Raw genomic sequence first — 23,267 nt, 5'->3', positions numbered from 1 at the left:
TAACAATATCCATCTCCGATCTCCCTCTCCACGCTGAATTTTTTTTTTAATCAATAATTCTATTTTGTATGTGTGTCTTTATTTAGTTATCAAAATAAACTTCTCATTCAAATGCTTAGAAAAGTCTCTAAATAGCCAACAGTTTAATGATTTGTCTGACTGATAGCCAACAGTTCAATGATTTGTCTGATTGCTGTTTTCTAGTGACAGTGAAGAGCCACCTGAAACCCTTTTTGATAATGAAGTGAACATTTCTATCCCTGTAAAGTATGAAGTTGGACTACAGTTTTCCAGGTAGGAGAACCCCACACTTCAAGTTGATGCCTTCCTGTAACCCAGTGAATCTCAGCTTGTGGTCCCTGAACATGGGTATCAGAATCACCTGGGAGCTTCTTAGAGAGGCAGATTCTCTGACCTCACCCCAGACGTGCTGAATAAGAAATTCTGGGGAGGGGGCCCAGCAATCTGTGTTAAACCCTCTGGGTAATTCTCGTGCACTCTAAAAATTGAGAACCAGCATCCTAAATAATCTGAAATGTGAGGTGCTACTAATACCAAATTGCATTAGCAGTTCAGTCTTAAGTAAATGCAAGCTGAAGACCCAGAAGTCCTTCATGAAGGGCAGTGTCTGTAGAGATCCAAAATATTTCTTGGCTCTTATTCTCATTGTGTGGGATCTGATTAATCTGCCCATCCTGGACATTCAAGATTAAATCATTGTTTACTGACAAGAGGTATTTATTTCCTTCAGGGGCTTCCCTGGTGGCTCAGTGACAAAGAATCCATCTGTGATGCAGGAGATTCAGTTTAAATCCCTGGGTCACAAAAATTTCCCTGGAGGAGGAAATGGCAACCCATTCCAGTACTCTTGCCTGGGAAATCCCATGGACAGAAGAGCTTGGTGGGGTATTGTCCATGGGGTTGCAAAAGAGTCAGACACAACTTAGCAACTTGTTGTTGTTCAGTTGCTCAGTCCTATCCAACTCTTTGCAACACCTTGGACTGCAGCACGGCAGGCTTTCCTGTCCTTCACCATCTCCCAGGGTTTACTCAGACTCATGTCCACTGAGCCGGTGATGCCATCCCACCATCTCATCCTCTGTCGTCCCCTTCTGCTCTTGCCTTCAATCTTTCCCACCATCATGGTCTTTTCCAATGAGTCAGCTCTTCACATCAGGTGGCCAAACTTAAAGACTAAACAGCAACAAAATTTATTATTTCCTCCATTATTCGTAAACCATCCTTTTTCATAAGAATTTCTAAGCTATCCAAACACCAACTGTGTTAGTAAACTTGCATAAGCAGGACTCCAGGCTTTTGCTAAATAAATATAAGCCATGTACAAAAAGTACAAAATTCTGTGTCATTTACTCTGACTCTTGTCATGTTATTAATTTATCTTCTATGGCACTTTTGTTTTACTAATAAAAGACCACAGAAATGAGAGGATTGTAGGATATACATGTAGATTTTGCATTTTTACCTTAATCTTTAATTCTATTCACTGTTTTCTATTTATTTTACTTTCATTTCTCTTGGTACACTGACTTATCCCAAGAATTTTTCACTTATTTAAAATCAAATTTTGGCAAACATGCATTTTTTATCTTCTCTAAACTGAAATATTGCTTTTAAATATGTTTATGTTACATTTCCATCTACCAAGTTCATCCAAAGAACATGGAGTTTTATGAAAAAGATTTTATGAAAAAGATTTTAAGTTTAACAGTAAATAATGACTTTAAATTGTGAAAAGGTAACAAATTGTTAAAATCTATTTAAAATTCAGCACTATTAAAAGTACCAGGTTTTAGCCTTATTATTCACTAAATGTAGGTGATATTAATAAATTCATGAAAACATTTCATGTGTCAATCAAACTTTACTTTAAAAATTATACATATTTTAGTATTTTAAGCATTGGTAACTATTGAATTAAATTGTAATCTTTCTCACCCTCCTTAAAGATTTAACTTTAGATTTCAGGGTAAAATAATTTGCGCTTGATTTGAAATCTCTTGAAGTACTTATTGTGGGGTTCGGTTCCTAGTATATCGAAATAAAAAGTGAGGTCAAGTGAAAGTTACACTTTGTTTTGTTATACTTTTTGTCTTCCAATTAATTCTTTTAAGCTCTGCAAGTGAATACCATATTTCAATTGCGGCCAATGAGACTGTCCCTGAAGTTATTAATTCTACTGAAGACCTTGGAAATGAAATTGATATCTTCTACTTGGTAAGAAATTACCTCTAAATTAATGTTGTGAAAGAGGTATTTGTAAGTTTAGAAGTTAAAGTATTAACAGACACATACAAATATGTTGGTTCAACAGTTAATCTCTATATTCCAGCATACTTTCCCTTATAATTTCTTTAAATTTATATAATTTATTTAAATTAAAATAAATTTATAATTTAAAATAGTTTTATTTAATTTTTTATTTAGGGCCTCCCTGGTGGTTCAGATGGTAAAGAATCTGTCTGCAATGCAGGAGACCCAGGTTTCAATCCATGGGTAGGGAAGATCCCCTGTAGAAGGGAATGGCAACCCACTCCAGTATTCTTGCCTGGAGAATCCCATGGACGGAGGAGCTGGGTGGGCTACAGTCCGTGAGATCTTAATTTTGTCTGGGCTGGGTCTTTGTGGCTGCAGCAGCTTTCCTCTAGTTGTGGAGAGTGGGGGCTACTCTCTAGTTGCAATGCAGAGGCTTCTCATTGCCCTGGGTTCTCTCTTGCTGTGGAGCACGTGGGCTCAGTAGTTGCGATTCTCGGGCTCTGGAGCACGGGCTCTGTAGTTGTGGCACACAGGCTTAATTGCTCCACCGCATGTGGGATTTTCCCAGACCAGGGATCAAACCTGTATCTCCTGCATTGGCAGGCAAATTCTTTACCAGTGAGTCACCAGGGAAGCCGTAAAATAATTTCATTTAAATTGATGATAATTATACTTTCAAGCAACTTAAAAGACCCAGAGCTCTAATTTCCTCAGAAGACACAAATTAGTTAGAATGACTTCCGAGGAAAAAATAAGGAACCAAGTAGACTCTACCTATAACCACATAGACTTTATTCACATTTTTTAGTATAATTAGAAAAACACTTTTTAAAAAATAACATGACTATTTCAAAAATTGTCTTGATAATAATTTCCTTTACTCAACAAATAAATTGGTAACTCATTCTGCTCCTTGCTACATTTCATATGTGTTATACCATAACTTATGGTGTTCCTACTAATATGTTTTATATTACAACCTTTATTTTTATTTTTGAACCCTTCATAACAAGCTTTTCCTAACCATTATAGTAACTAATTATGGAGTTGAGCCAGGCTGTCATTTCAGATCATGCCTACTTACAGATACAGACTCAAGTTATTGTTACTCAAGTAAGAAGCATACAATTCAAATGATAGGTTTAAGTCTGTATTCAAAAGAATGAAATAACACAGCATTGTTAGAAGATGGTCTCAGTGTCTTTGGGAATTGTCAATGATGAAAAAGGGAATTCTCTCACAAAGTAGAAATAAATGTATACTATCAAGAATATTTCATTATTTTTATTTGTGCCTTTGCGGAAATGCCTCAGAAAGTTAGTATAACTGCCAGTCACTCTACTACTGGAATAAATTTTTGAAATGTAGGCTACCAGTTTTTTCTAGGCCCATTTACTTTTCCTAGATTAGAGAATTCCGCAAACAAGGAAGAAAGGAAAGAAGGAAGAAGGGAGGGAAAGCCAATTCTCTGTGCAGTGCCATAAAATCCTCTACATTCACTGTGGGATTCAAAATATTACACAACTTAATTAATCAATTAAGAAGCAAAATTTTATGTAAGACAGAAAACTTGCGGTTGAAAGAAGAAAAGGTTACGTTTCTTTTTCTCTTTTTCCCTGTAGATTAGAAAAAGTGGGCATTTTCCAATGCCAGAACTTAAACTGTCAATTTCATTTCCCAATGTGACATCGGATGGTTTTCCTGTACTGTACCCAAGTGGATGGTCATCTTCCGAGGTAAGTCATGTGTGCCTCAGAGTTACGCTTCTTCTGTACCTCACACTTACCAAGAGGGATCATTCATGTTTGGCAGTGTCTATCATTCACAGATCCTTTACATTATTTTTCAAGTCATTTTTCCCTCTGATATCTCACCTGATAAAAGACATGTTTTTATTTCATAGAATGTCAACTGCATACCCAGTAACCTTCGGGATCCTTTTGGTATCAACACTGGGAAGAAAATGATGATATCCAAATCTGAAGATATCAAACGAGGCACCATTCTGGTAAATTCAAATTAGCAAGACAAGTGTTCATTTTACCTCATGCTTTCCAAGTGAATAAATTCAATATCAACCTAAAAATAACTATGATGTAGAATATTTTTCATATACTGTCTTTCATCGAATGGCATGAGTGCTAACTTATACCTCTGGGCATTTAAACAGGACTGCAGTGCATGTAAGTTTGCCACCATCACATGTAATCTGATTCCGTCTGACATGAGCCAAGTGAATGTTTCACTTATCTTATGGAAACCAACTTTTATAAAAGTAAGTGATTCCATAGTTCTCTGCAATAATTGAATAATATAAACAAATATTCATCACTTAATAAAACAAAGAAGAGTGCTTCTTGAGAAAGAACGTAAAACTGGAAGCCTAAACAAATGTGATCCAAGCCTTAGCTCTACTAAATCAACTCTTTGGATGTCATTTTCCTTTGTCTGTTGGGCTTCCCTTGTGGCTCCGCTGGTAAAGTATCTGCCTGCAATGCAGGAGACCTGGGATCAATCCCTGGATTGGGAAGATTCCCTGGAGAAGGGAAAGGCTACCCACTCCAGTATTCTGGCCTGGAGAATTCCATGGACGGTATAGTCCATGGGGTCACAAATAAGTCAGACACAGTTGAGCGACTTTCACTCTCACTGCCTTGTCTGTTAGTAACTAAGTTATTTCCAAGGTCCCCTTTCATGTATATATGCTTTTTTTAAGTTTTTCTTATTCTTTCCTTTGCACTTTCATTAATACCTTAGAACTCAGCAAAGAAACAAAGAATCGGGGAAGGCGAGGGTGGGGTGATTTGAGAGAATAGCACTGAAACATGTATATTACCATATGTGAAATAGATCACCAGTCCAAGTTTGATGCATGAAACAGGGCGCTCAAAGCTGGTGCACTGGGACAGCCCTGAGAGATGGGATGGGGAGGGAGGTGGGAGGAGGGGTTCAGAATGGGGGACACATGTATACCCATGGCTGATTCATGTCAATGTATGGCAAAAACCACTACAATATTGTAAAGTAATTGGCCTCCAATTAAAATAAATAATTTTTTTAAAAAAAGAAACAAAGAGTCATAGAGAGACAATCCTTGACAGCATTAACAAAGATTAGAGTTAATGTATATTATAAATTTATTGCATTATGCTATCTATCTATTTTGGAGGACATTTTGATACCTAATAAAGTCAAATCCATCTGACAATTGGCTACTTTAAAACTTGTGTTTTATATTATTTGTTTCTCTGTTAGAAGTATTTTGTTAATTATATGAAATTTCTATTTTTAGATTTGATCATATTAAGTTGCTATCTTTAATAAATCATCAATTGTTGAATATTGGTAATTTCAATTTAATTCTAAACACACTTCTAGATAAACCTCATTACCAGAGAGTAGCTATACCATACCTAACTACATGAAAAGAGGGCAGGGTTTGGAGTTCATTTTGCAAAGGAAAAATTTTAATAGAAACTGTGTTATTCAGAAAAATTCTTCATTCTATAATAAGGATCTAAGTGAGATCTGAGTGCAGAGAGGAAAGGTGGATACACAGTCATCATTTCCTACCACAAATGCCATCTGGATGTTAAATGTTTCAATCTCAGAAAAATTTTAGTTTGAAAAACTGCTCTAAAACATGGTTAGCTCTCATTGTGACTAGCTCCTTATATTGAAAATAAATTGTTTGCTTTTCAGGCACATTTTTCCAGCTTAAATCTTACTATAAGGGCAGAACTTCAGAGTGAAAATGCATCACTAGTTTTAAGTGCTGGCAATCAAAAAAGAGAGGTAAGTGTGACTCCAAGTTTTTGAAAACATTATACATTTCACTCCATTTGTGACATAACGTTTTATATTTGCTTATAGTCCCTAAAGCAGTGACTAGCACTGCTCTCAGTAAGTGACAGACACTTTCTGCTTCAAATTACACTTGATTAGCTTCAAGTGTGATTTCAGTCTCCTTTTTTGTGAGAAACTGGGAAAAACCATGATATTTACAATTAGCATGCCATGTTTGACTTTATTACTTATAACCATCACAGGAAATTGATGTTTTTATTCTTACGTTGATAACGTATGATACATTTGTAATTTTCATCCTTAAAAACTAACATTACAAAATGCAGTTGACATCTGAAGAGCAGACTTGAAAAATAATTTCTTTCCAGAAAGTGACTTTACACTGAATAGGAATACTTGTAAATTTATTTTAAAATTTTCTTCATTTAGCCATTGGGAAATATGAAACAAAAAATGAAGTAATATTCCCTGACACAAATTCATTCTTCTTAAAAATAAAATGGTTTGTTATTTCTCTTTTGTCCTATTGTAAAATAAGGTCAAAACACCTGTTAAACATGTGGGCAGTTGAGGATAATTTCCCTATTTATCATGAGAGTTTAAATATTTCATATGGACATCATGAGTCATAAAATTATACTTGAAACTACCAAACATTGAGAAGTTTTCATTTTTTATTTCAAATTAGTGTGTGTTAGTCACTCAGTCATGTTTGACTCTTTCTGACACCATGGAATGTAGCCCAGCAGGCTCCTCTGTCCATGGAATTCCCCAGGCAAGAATACTGCAGTGGGTTGCCATTTCCTTCTCCATTAAATTAGTATCTATTTAAAATAATTACAATGTCAATGACTTCTGATAAGTATTTACCTTTAAAGAATATATGCATCATATATCTGGATATAATGTTTACTTTATAAACAGCACTTTGCTTGATATATGATAAGTTGTTCCACATGTAGAGAAACTAAAATTTTACCCGTAAGCACCAAAAAAAAAAAGTATATATTATATTGGAAAGGATTTGGAAAAGAGTATATTTGATTACTAAATACATTTTATTTAAATTTTATAATTAGCTTTATTTTCCCTAAATTTTACTTAAATTTTCTTACAGAGCCATTTTTTCTATATTTTATTCTAAAGAAAAATTACACTTAAACTGTTAAAATTACTAAAAATTATCATTTCATAGTTGTGTGATCTTGGAGAAGTCACTGATTGCCTCCAGACTTCCATTTCTGTACTTCTAAGTTCAGGGAATTATTTTAGATGTGCTTAAAGTCTGTCTTCAAAGGTCTGATCCCACCTATGTCTATATTCTTGCGAGCTCCGTCTTCTAGATGCATGAGCAGTGACCAGCTCGGAGTCAAGTGAGGGATCTGGATCAGTATCCACTCTATGCAAATATCTTCCCTGGTAGTTAGTTTTCTTTTTTATCTCTAATCTTCCCCTCTAGGTTAAGGAATGGAGATATTCCCCATTAAAGGGAGATACAGAACCTTGAGGTGTTATTGGTCATTAACAGCTACTCTAAATTAGTTTTTTTCTTTCTTTTCTCCCTCTCGGAAACATAAGGGATAGGACACAGAGCAGACAAGCTTTATTGAGGGTTAGTTGCCACACTGAGAGAGCTTGAGTAGCTGGAACACTAAAAGCTGTCTCCTTCAAGTTTACTTCAGTTAAGATATGCGGATGGCACCACCCTTATGGCAGAAAGTGAAGAAGAATTAAAGAGCCTCTTGATGAAAGTGAAAGAGGAGAGTGAAAAAGTTGGCTTAAAGCTCAACATTCAGAAAACGAAGATCATGGCATCCGGTCCCATCACTTCATGGCAAATATATGGGAAAACATTGGAAACAGTGGCTGACTTTATTTTGGGGGGCTCCAAAATCACTGCAGATGGTGATTGCAGCCATGGAATTAAGACGCTTACTCCTTGGAAGGAAAGTTATGATCAACCTAGACAGCATATTAAAAAGCAGAGACATTACTTTGTCAACAAAGGTCAATCTAGTCAAGGCTATGGTTTTTCCAGTGGTCATGTATGGGTGTGAGAGTTGGACTATAAAGAAAGCTGAGTGCTGAAAAATTGATGCTTTTGAACTGTGGTATTAGAGAAGACTCATGAGAGTCCCTTGGACTGCAAGGAGATCCAACCAGTCCATCCTAAAGGAGATCAGTCCCGGGTGTTCATTGGAAGGACTGATGTTGAAGCTGAAACTCCAATACTTTGGCCACCTGATACGAAGAGCTGACTCATTGGAAAAGCCACTGATGCTGGGAAAGATTGAGGGCAGGAGGAGAAGGGGACGACAGAGGATAAGATGGTTGGATGGCATCACTGACTCAATGGACATGGGCTTGGGTGGACTCCCGGAGTTGGTGATAGACAGGGAGGCCTGGCGTGCTGCTGTTCATGGGGTCACAAAGAGTCAGACACAACTGAGCGACTGAACTGAACTGAAGACCTAATTTATAGATGCTAAGAGAATGTCAGTTGGAATAGACAGTGTAGTATAATAAAAAATGCATTGAGGAAATGCATGCACAAATTTGTTCATCTGTACCTTTGAGATTTTTGCATCCTACTGTATGAAAATTATATCTCAATTTGTTAGCAAAAAAAATAAAGCACACTAGAATTAGAATTGAAGTTAGAAGACCCCTTCAGGTTTATATGTCCACAAACTGTGATAACCTTCCCATCTAAACTTAGGCTATTTTGATAATGTACTGAAGGCTATGAATAAACCTTTAAAACATACAATACTGTTCATTCTCCCTGAGTGAAATTCACCTCTACCCTTGAGAATTTTGATTCATAGGCAGTTTACTCGTTATGTATGAATTTCTGGAGGATAATGTTACAAAATTGTTTTGGTAATAATGAATATGACATGATTAGAGATTTAGAATAGATGAAGGGCCTTTTAAAATGTGAACTCATTATTTTCTCTGTATGTAGTAATGAGATTGAGTACACTCTTTGGTAGAAAATTATAGCCTACAAAAACTCAGTGTATTGGAAGTTCTAAGAGGTGTTTATCAATGTTAACAATCTTGTTTAATCATTTTCAGCTTGCTATCCAAATATCCAAAGATGGGCTACCAGGCAGAGTGCCACTATGGGTTATCCTGCTGAGTGCTTTTGCTGGATTATTGCTATTAATGTTGCTCATATTAGCGCTGTGGAAGGTAAGAATCAGAGTTCCTTAGACTTTCCTGCTTCAATTGTCAACAGCATATTGGTGAAACAAATTATGATTTATCCATGCTTTGGAATATAGTATTGTGTAGCCACTAAAAACACTGAAATGATAACCAAGACGAAATTAAGAAGAAAAAATATATATCTCAAATGCTGTACACAACTTGAAACCACTTTTGTACAAGAAAGAAATAGACATATCCAAAAATTATGGGAGATCTCTCTAAGACCGGGATTACAGGGCACTTTCATTTGTCTATAACACTGGAAATTCTAAATTAAGTGTACATTATTTTTATAAGCAGAGAAGAATGAAAACTCCCTTTTATAGAAAAAGGAAAAGAATACATTTCTATGTCAGTTTAAGAACATAGAAGCAACAGAATTATGGTTAAGATAAAACCCTATCCTAATCACATATCTTTATGTATCTTTAAAATTAAATGCTTCTTTAATATATAAAAATGCCACATTTTATGCAATAGTTGCATGCCTGAGTGAGAAATGAGATATTTGTTCAATTAGTTGATGACACAGAAATCTTATACTTTTACACACTCCTGCTTCAAATCCTCCTGTAAAACTAACCTATTTTTTGTCTAGTCAATCTGTATGTTAACATATCAACAGATGTTTATTTCCATATCAGTAGATGTTTCGCTTAAATTAAGATATGCAAAATCTTTCAATCTTTGTATTTTTTTCAAATTAAGCAGAAATGAAATGATAGCTTTTAGGATAAATTTAATAGAGAATAAAATCTCATAGAAAAGTTGAATTTAATGTTTTTCTAATGAAATATCAAATTGGCATTTATTCTAGCGTTTATCACCCTATATTTTATTGTTTTGTTCAAAAGCAAAATTATCACTATATTAAAAATAGATTGTGGCTACGTATTCATTTTTCTGATATCTGAGCAACAGAATTATCTTTTAATCAAATAGATTAAATAGCAAATTTCTCTCCCATCAAATTACCAACTGCTCCTATCCATTCTGACTTACCATAACTATCTTCCTCTTTTCGGGAGGTTATTCTCAGAGAAGATGAAAACAGCTGTGTTAAAGATGTATGTCAGGAGCATTTAGTTTGGTAAATAGAATCCATAGCTTTTCTCCAGCAAAGTCTCGAGGACAGAATTCTCTGCCATCTCAGACCTGCAGTTCTTCCTCCTGCTTTGCAGGGTATCCACGCTCTGTCTGTAATACCTGGCTTTGCCACACTGTGGTACCCAAGGCCTGGCTTAGCGGTGTCAAGGGTGTGCTTGGAACGTAGAAAATGGTTTCTTTGTTTGTAAGCACCTGTAATAGGACATTTTACTGTTGATTTCTTTCAGTATGGTAAGCACAGCACTTGTCCATACAGTTTTAGGACACTGCTGTCAAGAGAAGAGGGAAGCCAGAGCTGATATTTGAGTAGTCTCTCTAGCTGCATACTTCTCCTTAAAACTAGCAAATAATTTTCAGCCCTGTTTTTTGGTCATCAGTCTGAAAAAAGCTGGAGAAGGACATGGCAACCCACTCCAATATTCTTGCCTGGAAAACTCCATGGACAGAAGAGCCTGGTGGGCTATAGTCCGTGGGGTCACAAAGAGCTGGACATGACTAAGCGACTAACACTGAAAAAAGCGTAAGTGTAAAGACAAACATTCTTCCATCCAGGATATGATTTGCTGATACATTCTGATGTCTTCTTAGGTCTTCTTTTAAAGCCCAAAGGTTTAGCAACCTTTGGACAGTCCTGACCTGTAGGTTTAGTTAACTCAGTCATATCAGTGGGAATGCCAGTAATCAGAATGGTATTTCCACAGTAGACAGGAGGAAAACTAGCACTTATTGAGTGTTCACTGTGTACCAGGAACCATTTTCCGCTTTTCCACTTTAGATATTAACATCAACCCTATGAGAAAGATACTATTGTGGACCTCATTTTGTAAGCAAAGAAGCTGAGGCATAGAAAAGTTAAATATGTTTCCCAAAGTCACATGGTTTGTCAGTTTCAGAGTAGAGAATCATCTGGGCCATTTCACTTTTGTGTCAGCGCTATTAACCCCCTCACTCTATGGTCTCCCTTGCTTCTATTCACTCTGTTTTCTTTACAGTCTTTCCAACTAAGTCTTTTAACTATATTTTATACTTGAGGACACTGAAGCAAACAGAAGTTAACCCCCCTAAGAGTTCTCATCTAGTAAGGGACTGGTTTGAAGCAATGCCTTTATCCAGTATAGTCCTCTGCTGCACTCTATGGGGCAAGCTCTTCCCTCTGGAGCTCCAGGAATTGGTTTTGCTCAAGAAGATCATGAACTCCCTGAAATATATAAAAATATTTGATATTGGAGTGATAGTCCCTCGTTGGGTTCAACCTTTCAGCAGCTCTGTTATACTGGAAAGATTACTTGCCCTCCTCTTGCCTGAACCTCCCTGAAGCATTTGGTCTGCAGCAAGCTCAGAAAAGCTACCCTCATTCCCCACACATCTTTTTTGACTAATTTTAGACTAGTGGAGCATAAACCTCAGGACTAGCCTTTCTTCATGCTTCTTCCAAATCCCAACAGTGTGGGAGTTAATCAAAACTCTCAGTTTGAGACTTTGTGCAGGGAGCAGGTGAAAGATTCCCCCTGGAACTAGAATTCGATTTCAAAAGGCACAGTCTCTGTAGCTTTATCTTCATAGAATGCATAGAAGAGATTGCTAAGCTAAGTTGCTTCAGTCGTGTCCAACTCTGTGCGACCCCATAGATGGCAGCCCACCAGGCTCCCTCATCCCTGGGGTTCTCAAGGCAAGAACACTGGAATGGGTTGCCATTTCCTTCTCCAATGCATGAAAGTGAAAAGTGAAAGTGAAGTCGCTCAGTCATGTCCAACTCTTCGCGACCCCATGGACTGCAGCCTACCAGGCTCCTCCTTCCAAGGGATTTTCCAGGCAAGAGTACGGGAGTGGGTTGCCATTGCCTTCTCCAATAGAAGAGATTAAGACTTAACAAAATCTTAGTAGGTGCTTACTATACTTAGGGCTTCCCTGGTAGCTCAGACGGTAAAGCGTCTGCCTCCAATGTGGGAGACCAGGTTCGATCCCTGGGCCAGGAAGATCCCCTGGAGAAGGAAATGTCAACCCACTCCAGTACTTTTGCCTGGAAAATCCCATGGACTGAGGACCCTGATAGGCTACAGTCCATGGGGTCGCAAAGAGTCAGACACGACTGAGTGACTTCACTTCACTTACTATACTTAACCTTGATGGGAGAAGGCTTTAGAGGACACAGGTTTAAATAGATTGGGAAATGTGTCCTGAAATCTGGTAACATGCTAAGGGAGAAGCTCAGTCATCATAACCAAAAGGATAGAATGAGATGGTCCACAAAGGAACCCTGAGAAATCAGATTGTTCCTGTCTTAACTTGATCTTACACTGATATCTCAAGATCCACCCTTAATGATTTATTTACTAATTCTATAGCTTTGTTCCCTCATCCAATATGCATATTGTGAGGGGAGTGTGAGTGGGGGATAGTACTGCTATCTAGTAGCCTTTTATATTTTAATATAAATGTTTTGATGATGGACAGGAAAGCCTGGTATGCTGCAGTCCATGGGGTTGTGAAGAGTTGAACAGGACTGAGTGACTGAACTGATAAATGTTTTCATTCAACACTTATTCCATATTACAACCGTTGAGCACATATTTCTGCCAGGGACTGTTTAATCAGACTTTTGCCACAGGGTTTTTAATTAGGGGGGAATACAAATAAGATCATTAAGTAAATACAAAAAGAAAAAGGAAGTGAAAACTATAAGTTTGGGTGCTGAAAACAAACAACTTGTTGCAAATGTTGACTAGAATTGGCCCTGTCCAATTTGAAGCTATGAACATATATTTTCCTAGTTTTCACTCTAATCACCCAACTTGCACTGAAAAACCAGTGTTAATAGAATCAGTTGGGTGGAAAACTTTTGTTAACAGGAGTTAAGTTTTAAAACTAAGCTTTTAATCTGTGAAAGCAAAGGAAGGTTGAAAAGAAGCAAAAAAAAAAAAAAACAACTTGAGAGGGAAGAAGAAAAGATCAGGAACTGGGCAGGGCAGGAAAGACAAAAGTCATGATTCACCACCTGCTTTTGTGAGAGCTTTGTCTGATTTATTTTCGACTCAGGACATGCAGGTACAAGTTAAAAGGCTTAATGGTTTGTGAATCCAGAATGCGTATATTTGGCTCAGAGAAAAAGGCCTGATACATGTAGGAGGATTTGTATTCTAGGGAAGACACATATATTGTTTCTTCATGTTCATTTGTTCTATTGTCACCTTTTTTGTGATGTCTCAGTTCAGTTCAGTTCAGTTCAGTAGCTCAGTCGTGTCCGACTCTTTGCGACCCCATGAATTGCAGCACGCCAGGCCTCCCTGTCCATCACCAACTCCCAGAGTTCACTCATACTCACATCCATCAAGTCGGTGATGCCATCCAGCCATCTCATCCTCTGTTGTCCCCTTCTCCTCCTGCCCCAAATCCCTCCCAGCATCAGTCTTTTCCAATGAGTCAAGTCTTCGTGTGAGGTAGCCAAAGTACTGGAGCTCCAGCTTTAGCATCATTCCTTCCAAAGAACACCCAGGGCTGATCTCCTTTAGAATGGACTGGTTGGATCTCCTTGCAGTCCAAGGGACTTGTGATGTCTACCGCCAACTAAATTCTGGAGTGGAGGAAGACATAAAACCCTGAGTAAAACTTCTCTAATTTAAAAGTGCATACTTTTCACCATTTATGCCCTTAGAAGTCTCAATTGTTTTATAATAATTTTTTTGAAAATAGGATTCCCTTGCATAATTTACCACAACTTTATGATTAAAAGGGACCTTCCCTGGTAGCTCAGTTGGAAAAGAAATCTGCCTGCTGTACAGGAGACCCAGGTTTGATCCCTGGGTCAGGAAGATCCCCTGGAGAAGAAAATGGCAACCCATTCCAGTATCTTTGCCTGGAAAATCCCCTGGACAGAGGAGCCTGGCAGGCTGCAGTCCATGGGGTCGCAGAGTCTGGCACAATTGAGCGACTAACACTTTCACTTTCTTTCATGATTAAAATGACATGAAGGTGCCACATTTCCAAAGAATTAACTCACGGTCTTTGCTTGAACTGTTATAATCCACTCTCAAATTTTTTAAAAGAATACAGATTTAAAAGAATATTTCTCTAGGACCTTTTTTAAAAAGCAATTTTAATACCCATGTTAGATTAGAATATTGCAAAGGTTCCTTCCAGTTCCTATCCTTTTTTTTTAACATAACAACATAATGGGCATAGTCATGTCTGACTCTTTGCAACCCCATGGACTGTAGCCTACCAGGCTCCTCTGTCCATGGGATTTTCCAGGCAATAATATTGGAGCAGGTTGCCATTTCCTTCTCCAGGAAATCGTCCCAATCCAAGGATCCAACCCTCATCTCTAACATCTTTTGCATTGGCAGGCAGATTTTTTATCCTTTTTTAAAAATTATTATTCTATATAATTGGAAATAATAAAGCACTTGTAATTTTTATCGTAATACATCATGAAAAGTGACCCACCTTCACCCCTATGTGGAATTTTTCGTATGTTCAATTACTTCATTTTCATATCCAAATGATACAGGGTGTTTTCAAGAGTCTTTTTATGTCAAGCCTATATAGATGGATGTGCTAGTACATTTAAAGTTAATCCAGGGCTTCCTTTGTGGCTCAGTGGTAAAAAAGTCTGCCTGCCAATGCAGGAGACGTGGGTTCGATCCCTGGTCCAGGAAGAACTCACATGCTGTGGAGCAACGAAGTCCATGTGCCACAAATATTAACCCTGTGCTACCCAGGAACTACAGCTGCTGAGCCCATGTGCAGCAAATACCGGAGCCCACTCCATAACAGGAGAAGGCACCACCGTGAGAAGCAGAAGCACCACAATGGAGAATAGGCCCCGCGCACCGTAACTAGAGAAAAGCCTGTGCAGCAACAAAGACCCAGCACAGCAGAGCCAAAAATAAAAGTGTATCTTTTTAAAGTTAATCCAGACAACTCAGAAATCTCCCTAACCTCCTAGCCATAGTGTACCTACCAGATTGACCATCATCTCTAATGACCTCAATTTATGACCATTGATTATTCGATGGAAATTTCTCTGACACGTGCTTGAAAAAGCAAGATGATGGCAAAGTAGAGACAGAGCTGGATAACTAGTTTGCATGTCTCCCAAAATATTTTTCCAGAACCCTTTAAGTTAGTTTGCTACATATATTAGTTTTTTTTTTTTTTTTTAAATCTGTTCTTCTGTATCATCTAATCTACTGGGGGGGTTGTTTGTGGTTTTCTTTTCTTTTTTTTTTCAATTTTATTTATTTATTTTGGCTGCACTGGGTCTTCATTGCAATGCACAGGCTTCTCGTTCTGGTGGCTTCCCTTGTTGCAGAGCACACACAGGCTCTAGGCATGCAGGCTTCATGAGCTGCGTGAGTCAAGCTCAGTAGTTGTGGCACAGGGGCTTAGTAGCACTGAGGCATGGGGAATCCTCCCAGACCAGGGACCGACCTCAACTCCCCTGCACTGGCAGGCGGATCCTCAACCACTGGACCACCAGGGAGGTCCAATAACTGTCATTTCTTGACATTCAATATTACCTAATAGGTCAATTGAAAAGAATACCTCTCGATTATTTTATTTGTAATCCCACAATTGCTAACATTTTACTAAGCTAAATTTTATCTGAGATTAATATTTATTACCTAATTTCAAATAACTAATTGTGTTACATTTGATATTTTCTCTAAGATTGGATTCTTCAAAAGACCACTAAAGAAGAAAATGGAGAAATGAAATATTTGGAAGAGAAGAAATAATTATTCAATAATCCTCAGGTTTGCCTCAAATATGTGACAAGAAATTAATAAACACAATCAAAGACATAGTCACATAACTTTATGTAATCCATCAGGGATTAGTCACTTAGAAAATAACAGATCAAGCAAGATCCAAAAACAGCACCGTAAAGATATATTTTATAAAATGTTGAAAAATATTTTTAATTACTCATTTTTGTTGAGTAAGCAAAATTACAAAGTGTTTTGAAGATGAAAAATAACCTGTACAAATATGTTTATATATTAAATTACCAAAATATTTAAGGAATACAGAAAAAGATTTTTATGATCATTGAAACATTTACTTTCAAAATAATATAAATTAAGCTTTTTCCATTGATTCCTGATGGATATCCACATTCAGCATGATAGTCAACATTTGTAAATGCAAAGAAAGGAATTTTACCTGAAAAAGATCACTTCCCCCCATTCAAATGAGAAAAATTTTCCTATATACAGTATAGACTGAAAATAGAATCAAATCACAGAGAATACAGTCAGCATCTTTGTGTCGGGTTCTGTACTTGGAAATTTTTCTTTCCAAAGTGTTTGTAAAATAGTACAATTGAGCTGAAATTTTATCTAGGAGAGAAAATCAAGAAAGACTTGTTGAAAAGCAAGTGCACTGAATGGATTAATTTAAGCTTTTATAGAATACAATTTTGATATTGAACTCTGAAACTCAAAACTCTTTTATCCTAAAAATAACAGCAGTTTTATGTGACATAGCACTGATTTGTCATGAAAAATCATGTGTGTGGTATATGCAAATATGGTTTCTGATAATGTTGATGGATGCTGCAGAAATGCTGATCATCTTTGCTGGGCAGCTTTTGAACGTGAAGGGTCCCAGGATGTAACCCAAAGTAAGAGTTGATTCAACTCTTTGGTACATGGTTCATTCAAACCCTCAAGCTGTGAGAGTATGTTTATTTTAATCTTTGTAAAGGTATTTAATTTTCCAAACACAATTCTTTTTATGAAAAGGCAGTATTTCATTTCAGTATTGCATTTTACCAACAAGCCACTGCTTTCTGAGTGAGGCATATCAATATTTAAATATATCTCCAGAAATGCATTTTAAAGAATTTCAAGTTTGAAACCTCACACCAACAGAAAGACATCACACTTTTGTATGAGCTTCTTTGTTCTTGAAGTAATCATTATGGTGCATTGGACTCTTCTGTAGCATAAGTTCCTAGGTTGCTCCATTTCTTGGAAAACACCACCAACAAATGAATGAATGTATGTGTGAACTACTGCTGTAAAATCTGCTGCTACTTCTGCAGCAGCTCCATCTCTCTACCTGATTGACTGTCACAAGATCAGAATCTATACTCATCTAGAGAATCCTGGGCTCTACTTTTCTCATAAAGCAGCAAATCAATGGAAAATAATCAAATGCCATGGATTTCTTTTTAAAAACTAATTTCCAGGGAATTATCTGTGGACTCAGAGACAGCCTACCTCATGGCTCTCTACATCTGCATCTAATATCCTGATGGTCAAAGACAGGCACCTGGAGAGCGCTGAGGACATCAGCGGCTAAAAGAAAGGCTGTCTCTCCAGAGATTTCGTATCCTCTTGCTGGCCTGTCATTTGTTCAGAAATGTCCCATTTTAGAATTTTCTTCATCTGTCTCCAGGTTCCAAAATCATTCTTTCCACCTGTCCTTTGTTTGCTCAACAAAGCATCTCTCATATTCGGAGTCAGCATGGTGCACACCTCCAGTGCATAGCCTGCTTAGCAGCTCTGCTCCAAGCTCAGCACATTCTTAGAAATAAATCTGATAGATAAAAATTTTTTTTTAATTCACACTTGTTCTCTGACTCCTAAATAAAGCATTCACTGAACCAAGAGTGTGCAGATTTCAACTAAATATATTGTTAACCCAAAGGGGAAAAATAGAAAAGATGACATTTTTAACGTATTAGAAAAGAGGGGAAGAGGTATTTGGCCAGATCAAAGAGCTACTTATAAGCTCTACAAAGTTTTCAACATAAGTCACTCATGGTTTTTAAGTAGACTGTTAAATGAGCCAGATATCCTGTTTCCCTAATATTGTAATCTTTTGAGGTTTATGTGTGTATGTGTCTATGCATCTGTGCATGTAGGTGTATAAACACACATGCACGCACACACACACACACATGCATGCATGCCCAGACACAGGCTGAAGAAAAAATACCTCAACACCAAGTGACAGTTTACAAGAAATAAACACACAAAAGCTACACCACAAGAAAAGTTTGATTCACCCACTTGGCATATTCTTTTCACTTTCTTTAATATTTAACCTTAGCATATAGTTATGTAATATCTCAATATGAATGTAGAAGCTTTGGCTAAAATAATGTCAGCAGTTGTCCCAAATTAACTCTGTACAGATGTCGTAAACATAATTAATGATTAGGAAACATATAAAACTTTATTATTTTAAAACATTTAATAAGAAAAGTGATACTTACAAGCATGAACTTTTATTGGTTAAATTAAATTGCAAAAAAACTTTCTTTTTTTAACTTTGATATTTTTAAAAATTAATTGTTGCTTTTGCTATATAGACTGAACTATATAAGAAGTCCCTTTCCATACCAAACCTATAATGGTATACTGGTAAATTATTTAACAGCTGACTTTCCAGGAGGGGAAAAAAAAAAAAAATCCCTGATTTGTGTCAAAAGCCAGTTTTCATGATCTAAATTGTTTTGTCATGGCCATTTTCAAGCCACTAACATAACCCTAAACAGCTTGTAGAATTCCTGAAAATATATTTGTCAGTTCTCCTGTACCCGTATGAGCTGGCTTTAGCACACCATTGAGATAGACTGCGTGTGTGCTGAGTCTCTTAGTCATGTCCGACCCTTTGCAGCCCTATGGACTGTAGCCTGCCAGACTCCTCTGTCCATGGCTTCTCCAGGCAAGAATACTGGAGTGGGTTGCCATTTCCTTCTGCAGGAGATCTTCCCAACCCAGATTAGATGACAATGATATAAATAGATGATAGATGGATATGAGAGATAAATAAAATATAGCATGTATATATAGACATACGCAAACATGCACAATATAGTCAGATTTCAGATTATTCTTAAAATGCTACTCTCATGCCCAGTAGACAAAGTGCTAAACAGTTTCCCATTTTTCCATCTTAATTTCTAACATTGTAATCTTCCTTTAATATTAATAAAATGATGCAAACTTGCTGGAAAAGGAAGGAGTTGAAGGTAAAAATGTATATAATTTTGAAGAAATGAAATGAAAATCAGACCTACACAGCCGCAAAGAAGCTGTTTCACTTTCTCTAGGAATCCAGAGCCCTGGAGCCATATCATGAAAGGTCATTCTCTGTAAATATTTGTAATTTCTATGATTCAGTTTGAACCTCAGTGATCCAATTTATTCAGTTATTTTCTCCAAACCCTAGATTCTTGGGCAATTTAATCTTTGAATATTTTCTGTGTCATAACTGTGTTTGAAATGAGGATTGTGGGAGGACATACTTTTATAAAATTTGATGTTTATTCAACCATAGTAATTAATAATTTTACCTTTTATAAAACCAATACCTAAGCTTAATTGGGAAACAAATATTTGCACCAAAGCAAGAGGTGGTTGCAGAATGCTTGAGTAAAGTTGGGTGGGAGGAGATGCTGAGAGAAGAGCTGGTGTGTCTCTGCAGGCAGCCCCAGAAGGATCACAGTTTGCAGTGTGCCCGCTGGCATCTGTACGCTGCGCTTTCCTACCGGATATCCTCTCGGTCAAACATGTTGTAATCTGCTCCTTGTGAATGAGCTGTCTTTTCTTTGCACAACACTGAGAAAACTAGGGAAGACTCAGGCTTAGAGCATGGTTCCTGTGTCCAGGACAGTCACAGTATTGTTCAAATAAAGAGGCTTCCAGGCAAATCAGTCTTTTAGAACTAGTATCCTATGTATCCCTTGTTGATTTTCAGCACTTCTGAAGTCTCCTTCTATTAGTCTTCTCCGCAAGGGACACTTTCAAGAAGACTCCTAGAGAAAAACCTGTTTAAAATGTGTGCTCTGTTTGCTGTGAATTCCAGCTGCTGTGACTTGATCACTTACACAGGATGTCAGTTCTCCCTTCTTCTGTAGCAATCTAAAGGGTTGGTACAGTAAATGCAATAGGGGCAAGATGAAAGGCACTTCAGAGATGGAGCATCTTTAAGGAATTTACAAACTATTATTGGGACACTATCAGCAGTGTGGGGCTGGCAGGATTTAGCACTTCGGTGGGTCTCCATCAGCACCCCCTAATCCCCATCCTCATCCATGGGAATTACAATATAATCTAAAATCAAAAAGAGGAGCTTTAAAATCCTCAAAATGATGCTACTACTTTTTAATTAAAATATACAAGTTAACTGTAAACAGCAGGCATTTTAATGCAAATACAACTTTAAGGTGAATCCACTGGGCAACAGGATTCCAATCAGTTTGCTATCCCTGATCACTTCCTACCCAGAAACTCTGAAACCACCACTGGAAATGAACTCTGCAGTGCATTACAGAAGGCTGAAGGCTGCCATTTCTGAATGGGAGCACTGTTGTGCAACATCTTAAGTACAACAGTAAAAAGAGTTAAAATCTAACATTGTAATCTGGTGAAAGAGTCAGTGTTTTTGATCCTCGTATTAAAATTTAACCTTGAATTTAGCAATTCCAAGCAACAGCCTTTGACCATCAACCTTGAGGAAAAGTAAAGGAGTGTGTGGAGGCTCTTCAGTCCCCAGCCCATTGTCCCCACAACATGTGGTTCCCGGGACATCCAGTTCTTAAACCTGAGCTCCCAAACCCACTACATCCCAGGATCAGCCCTCCCACAACAAATACAAGCATAAGCACATGCTGAAGTTTTACCATTCCAAAAAATATATTAATACAAGGATGAGTTATCACTTCTAATGTTGGGCTCTTTGCTTAGAGATTAGCATTTTCCTTCCTTTCAAATACATCAGAGCCTTTCTCCCATAGCTAATAAGTTCAGAACATTACACAGGACTTCCTTGCATGTTCCTCCCATCACAGGGTAGAGAATTTTAATGTCATGCCAACTGGGCAGTAGGACCCAGGGGCCATTTGCAGGATCTCTCTGCCTTCTGCCCTCCAGTAGGCTTCTTCTCTTCTCATCTGTACAGTGGGGATGTTTGGTTTTAATCTGGGTCTTCTTGGCAAGGCCATTTGAAGCCTGGTGCCCTTGCAAGGCCATGAGGGTTGGATGTTCTTTATTGGTGAGCTGAGTCTTGGAAATCCTTTAATTATTGGACACACCATGGAAATCATGGCAATACTGGGCGGATACCAGGGACACTCACAACTACGACTGTGTTTGATGTTACCATATTTCAAATTACATCCTGATGAAAAAAGAGTAAGTCTGGAATTTCAGCAGATTTTGTGCAAGAGACTGAGACTCAGCTTTTACTCTTTTATTTCTGTTTGATCTATGCAAAGAGACTGGGAACCAAACTTTTTAAAGAAATATTCCAAATGATAAGATGAAAGCCAGAATTCAACAGTCCCCTACTGACAGTCCCTGTCCCCAACTCTGTCTTTCAAGAGATGGAAAGAGGATTGGATGGGGAAGAGTGAGTGGTATAATTGTTTCTTTCTGCTACAGAGTAGCCAAGCAGTAGGGAGTCACCACACAGACACTAATGTGGCTTTCTGAGAGATCTTGGCATCACTGGCCCAGTAAGAGGTGACAATCTTCCTGCCGTGTCCCTGAGACATCTTGCATTTTGAGAGACATAAAAAAACAAAAATGTGGGGGAGGGGCTGAAGCTATTTATCTTTTATGTACACACCATTACTCTTCAAAATACTGTAAGCATTTTTAGCCCACGTCATTCCTGGCCACAATACTAACACATGTACTTCACACAAGTAAATTGTTGATTAAATAAGAGTCAAAGTATATTCTTGCCTGTCTGTTAACTAGGGTTAATTTCCTGAAGTTTAACATGCTTTGGCTCAAGTGAAAATAATCATTTGAAGCAACAACAGCTCAGATCTTCTTCATTCTAGAACCATTTCACACAGTACGTCCCAATACTTAGTGTTTAATTGAGAGACACGCTTAGTGTTTAATTGAGAGACACACTTAGTGTTTAATTGAGAGACACGCCTGCCTTTATTCAAGATGTAGCAGCCACCCTCTGTTCCTTACGAGGGAACACCAGCCTGAAGGGAGAATGGTGTACTGTGTGTTACTAGTGTTGGGTTATAAAATTGTTAACAGACAGTGTAAAAAAAAGTGTCCATTTTATTGAAAAGAAAAACATTGTATATAATAACTATTGCCCTGAAACATGTATCATACTCACTCTAATAAACTTTTCTGCATGATCTAACAAAGTATGTATATTCACTGCTTGTCTATTTACCTCAGAATAAACTCATTAAAATGAAAAGCTCAAGGGTGCATGCATTTCTACATGGCTTTTATTGGACCGACCTGTTAGAAGAAAATATTTCGATTGCATTCAAGAACAAAGAAGCACTAACTCTCTTGATTTTGGTCATTTATTAAGTGCCTGATTTCAACACATGTTAAAAAAGAAATTGGTTATCAGGTAACAATGATTTAAGATGACATAATTAGAAATAGCTGAGAAAGCAAAAATCTATTTTGAATATCCTATATATGGTGCATCCTGTACACTGATTTGAGGTCAGAAGTTTGATATTTTTGTATAATTCTGTCTTATCTTGTGCATCAGCTGTGTATTTTACGTCAAGGTAAATGAGCATCCTGTCTTATATGTTAATAAAAAAAATGACTCTTTCAAAGAAAACTGTGACTGCTGTGATTTTAAGTACACGAATTTTGTCCAAGATTTCTTCCAAAGCACCAAACTTTTTTTTTTAGCTCCTTGGTAGGTTTCCACTTTAATGCTTCTAAACGGAAAAAACAAAAGGCAAATGCAGTCTGTCTGTGGTGTTTCCTGTACACAATATAGCAATGAGATTAGTCTTTTGCAAACTTGAGACAAAAACCTCAGAATCCATTATTACTACATATCTTCTCCTAATGAGATGTTTTAATAATAAATTATCATCTGCTGTATAATAATAGATTGGA

General features: G+C 37.3%; 1 protein-coding gene across 1 annotated transcript in view; it reads left to right on the top strand.

Moving 5' to 3' along the window:
* ITGA1 (integrin subunit alpha 1) overlaps positions 1–22,946 on the top strand; it is a 170,614-nt gene extending 147,668 nt beyond the window's left edge. The window contains exons 22-29 of the mRNA XM_068990757.1: positions 205–294; positions 2,133–2,235; positions 3,897–4,010; positions 4,178–4,282; positions 4,445–4,549; positions 5,977–6,069; positions 9,163–9,279; positions 16,075–22,946. Of these exons, the coding sequence (XP_068846858.1) occupies positions 205–294; positions 2,133–2,235; positions 3,897–4,010; positions 4,178–4,282; positions 4,445–4,549; positions 5,977–6,069; positions 9,163–9,279; positions 16,075–16,119 (772 nt within the window). The 3' untranslated portion in view covers positions 16,120–22,946. The remainder of the gene's footprint in view (positions 1–204; positions 295–2,132; positions 2,236–3,896; positions 4,011–4,177; positions 4,283–4,444; positions 4,550–5,976; positions 6,070–9,162; positions 9,280–16,074) is intronic.
* The last annotated feature ends 321 nt before the right edge of the window (positions 22,947–23,267 follow it).

This window comes from Capricornis sumatraensis, chromosome 18, assembly GCF_032405125.1.
Source record: "Capricornis sumatraensis isolate serow.1 chromosome 18, serow.2, whole genome shotgun sequence".
In the NCBI taxonomy this organism is placed as follows: domain Eukaryota; kingdom Metazoa; phylum Chordata; class Mammalia; order Artiodactyla; family Bovidae; genus Capricornis; species Capricornis sumatraensis.
The sequence above is the reverse complement of the archived record's forward strand: the minus strand, read 5'-3'. Positions and strand labels throughout refer to the sequence as shown.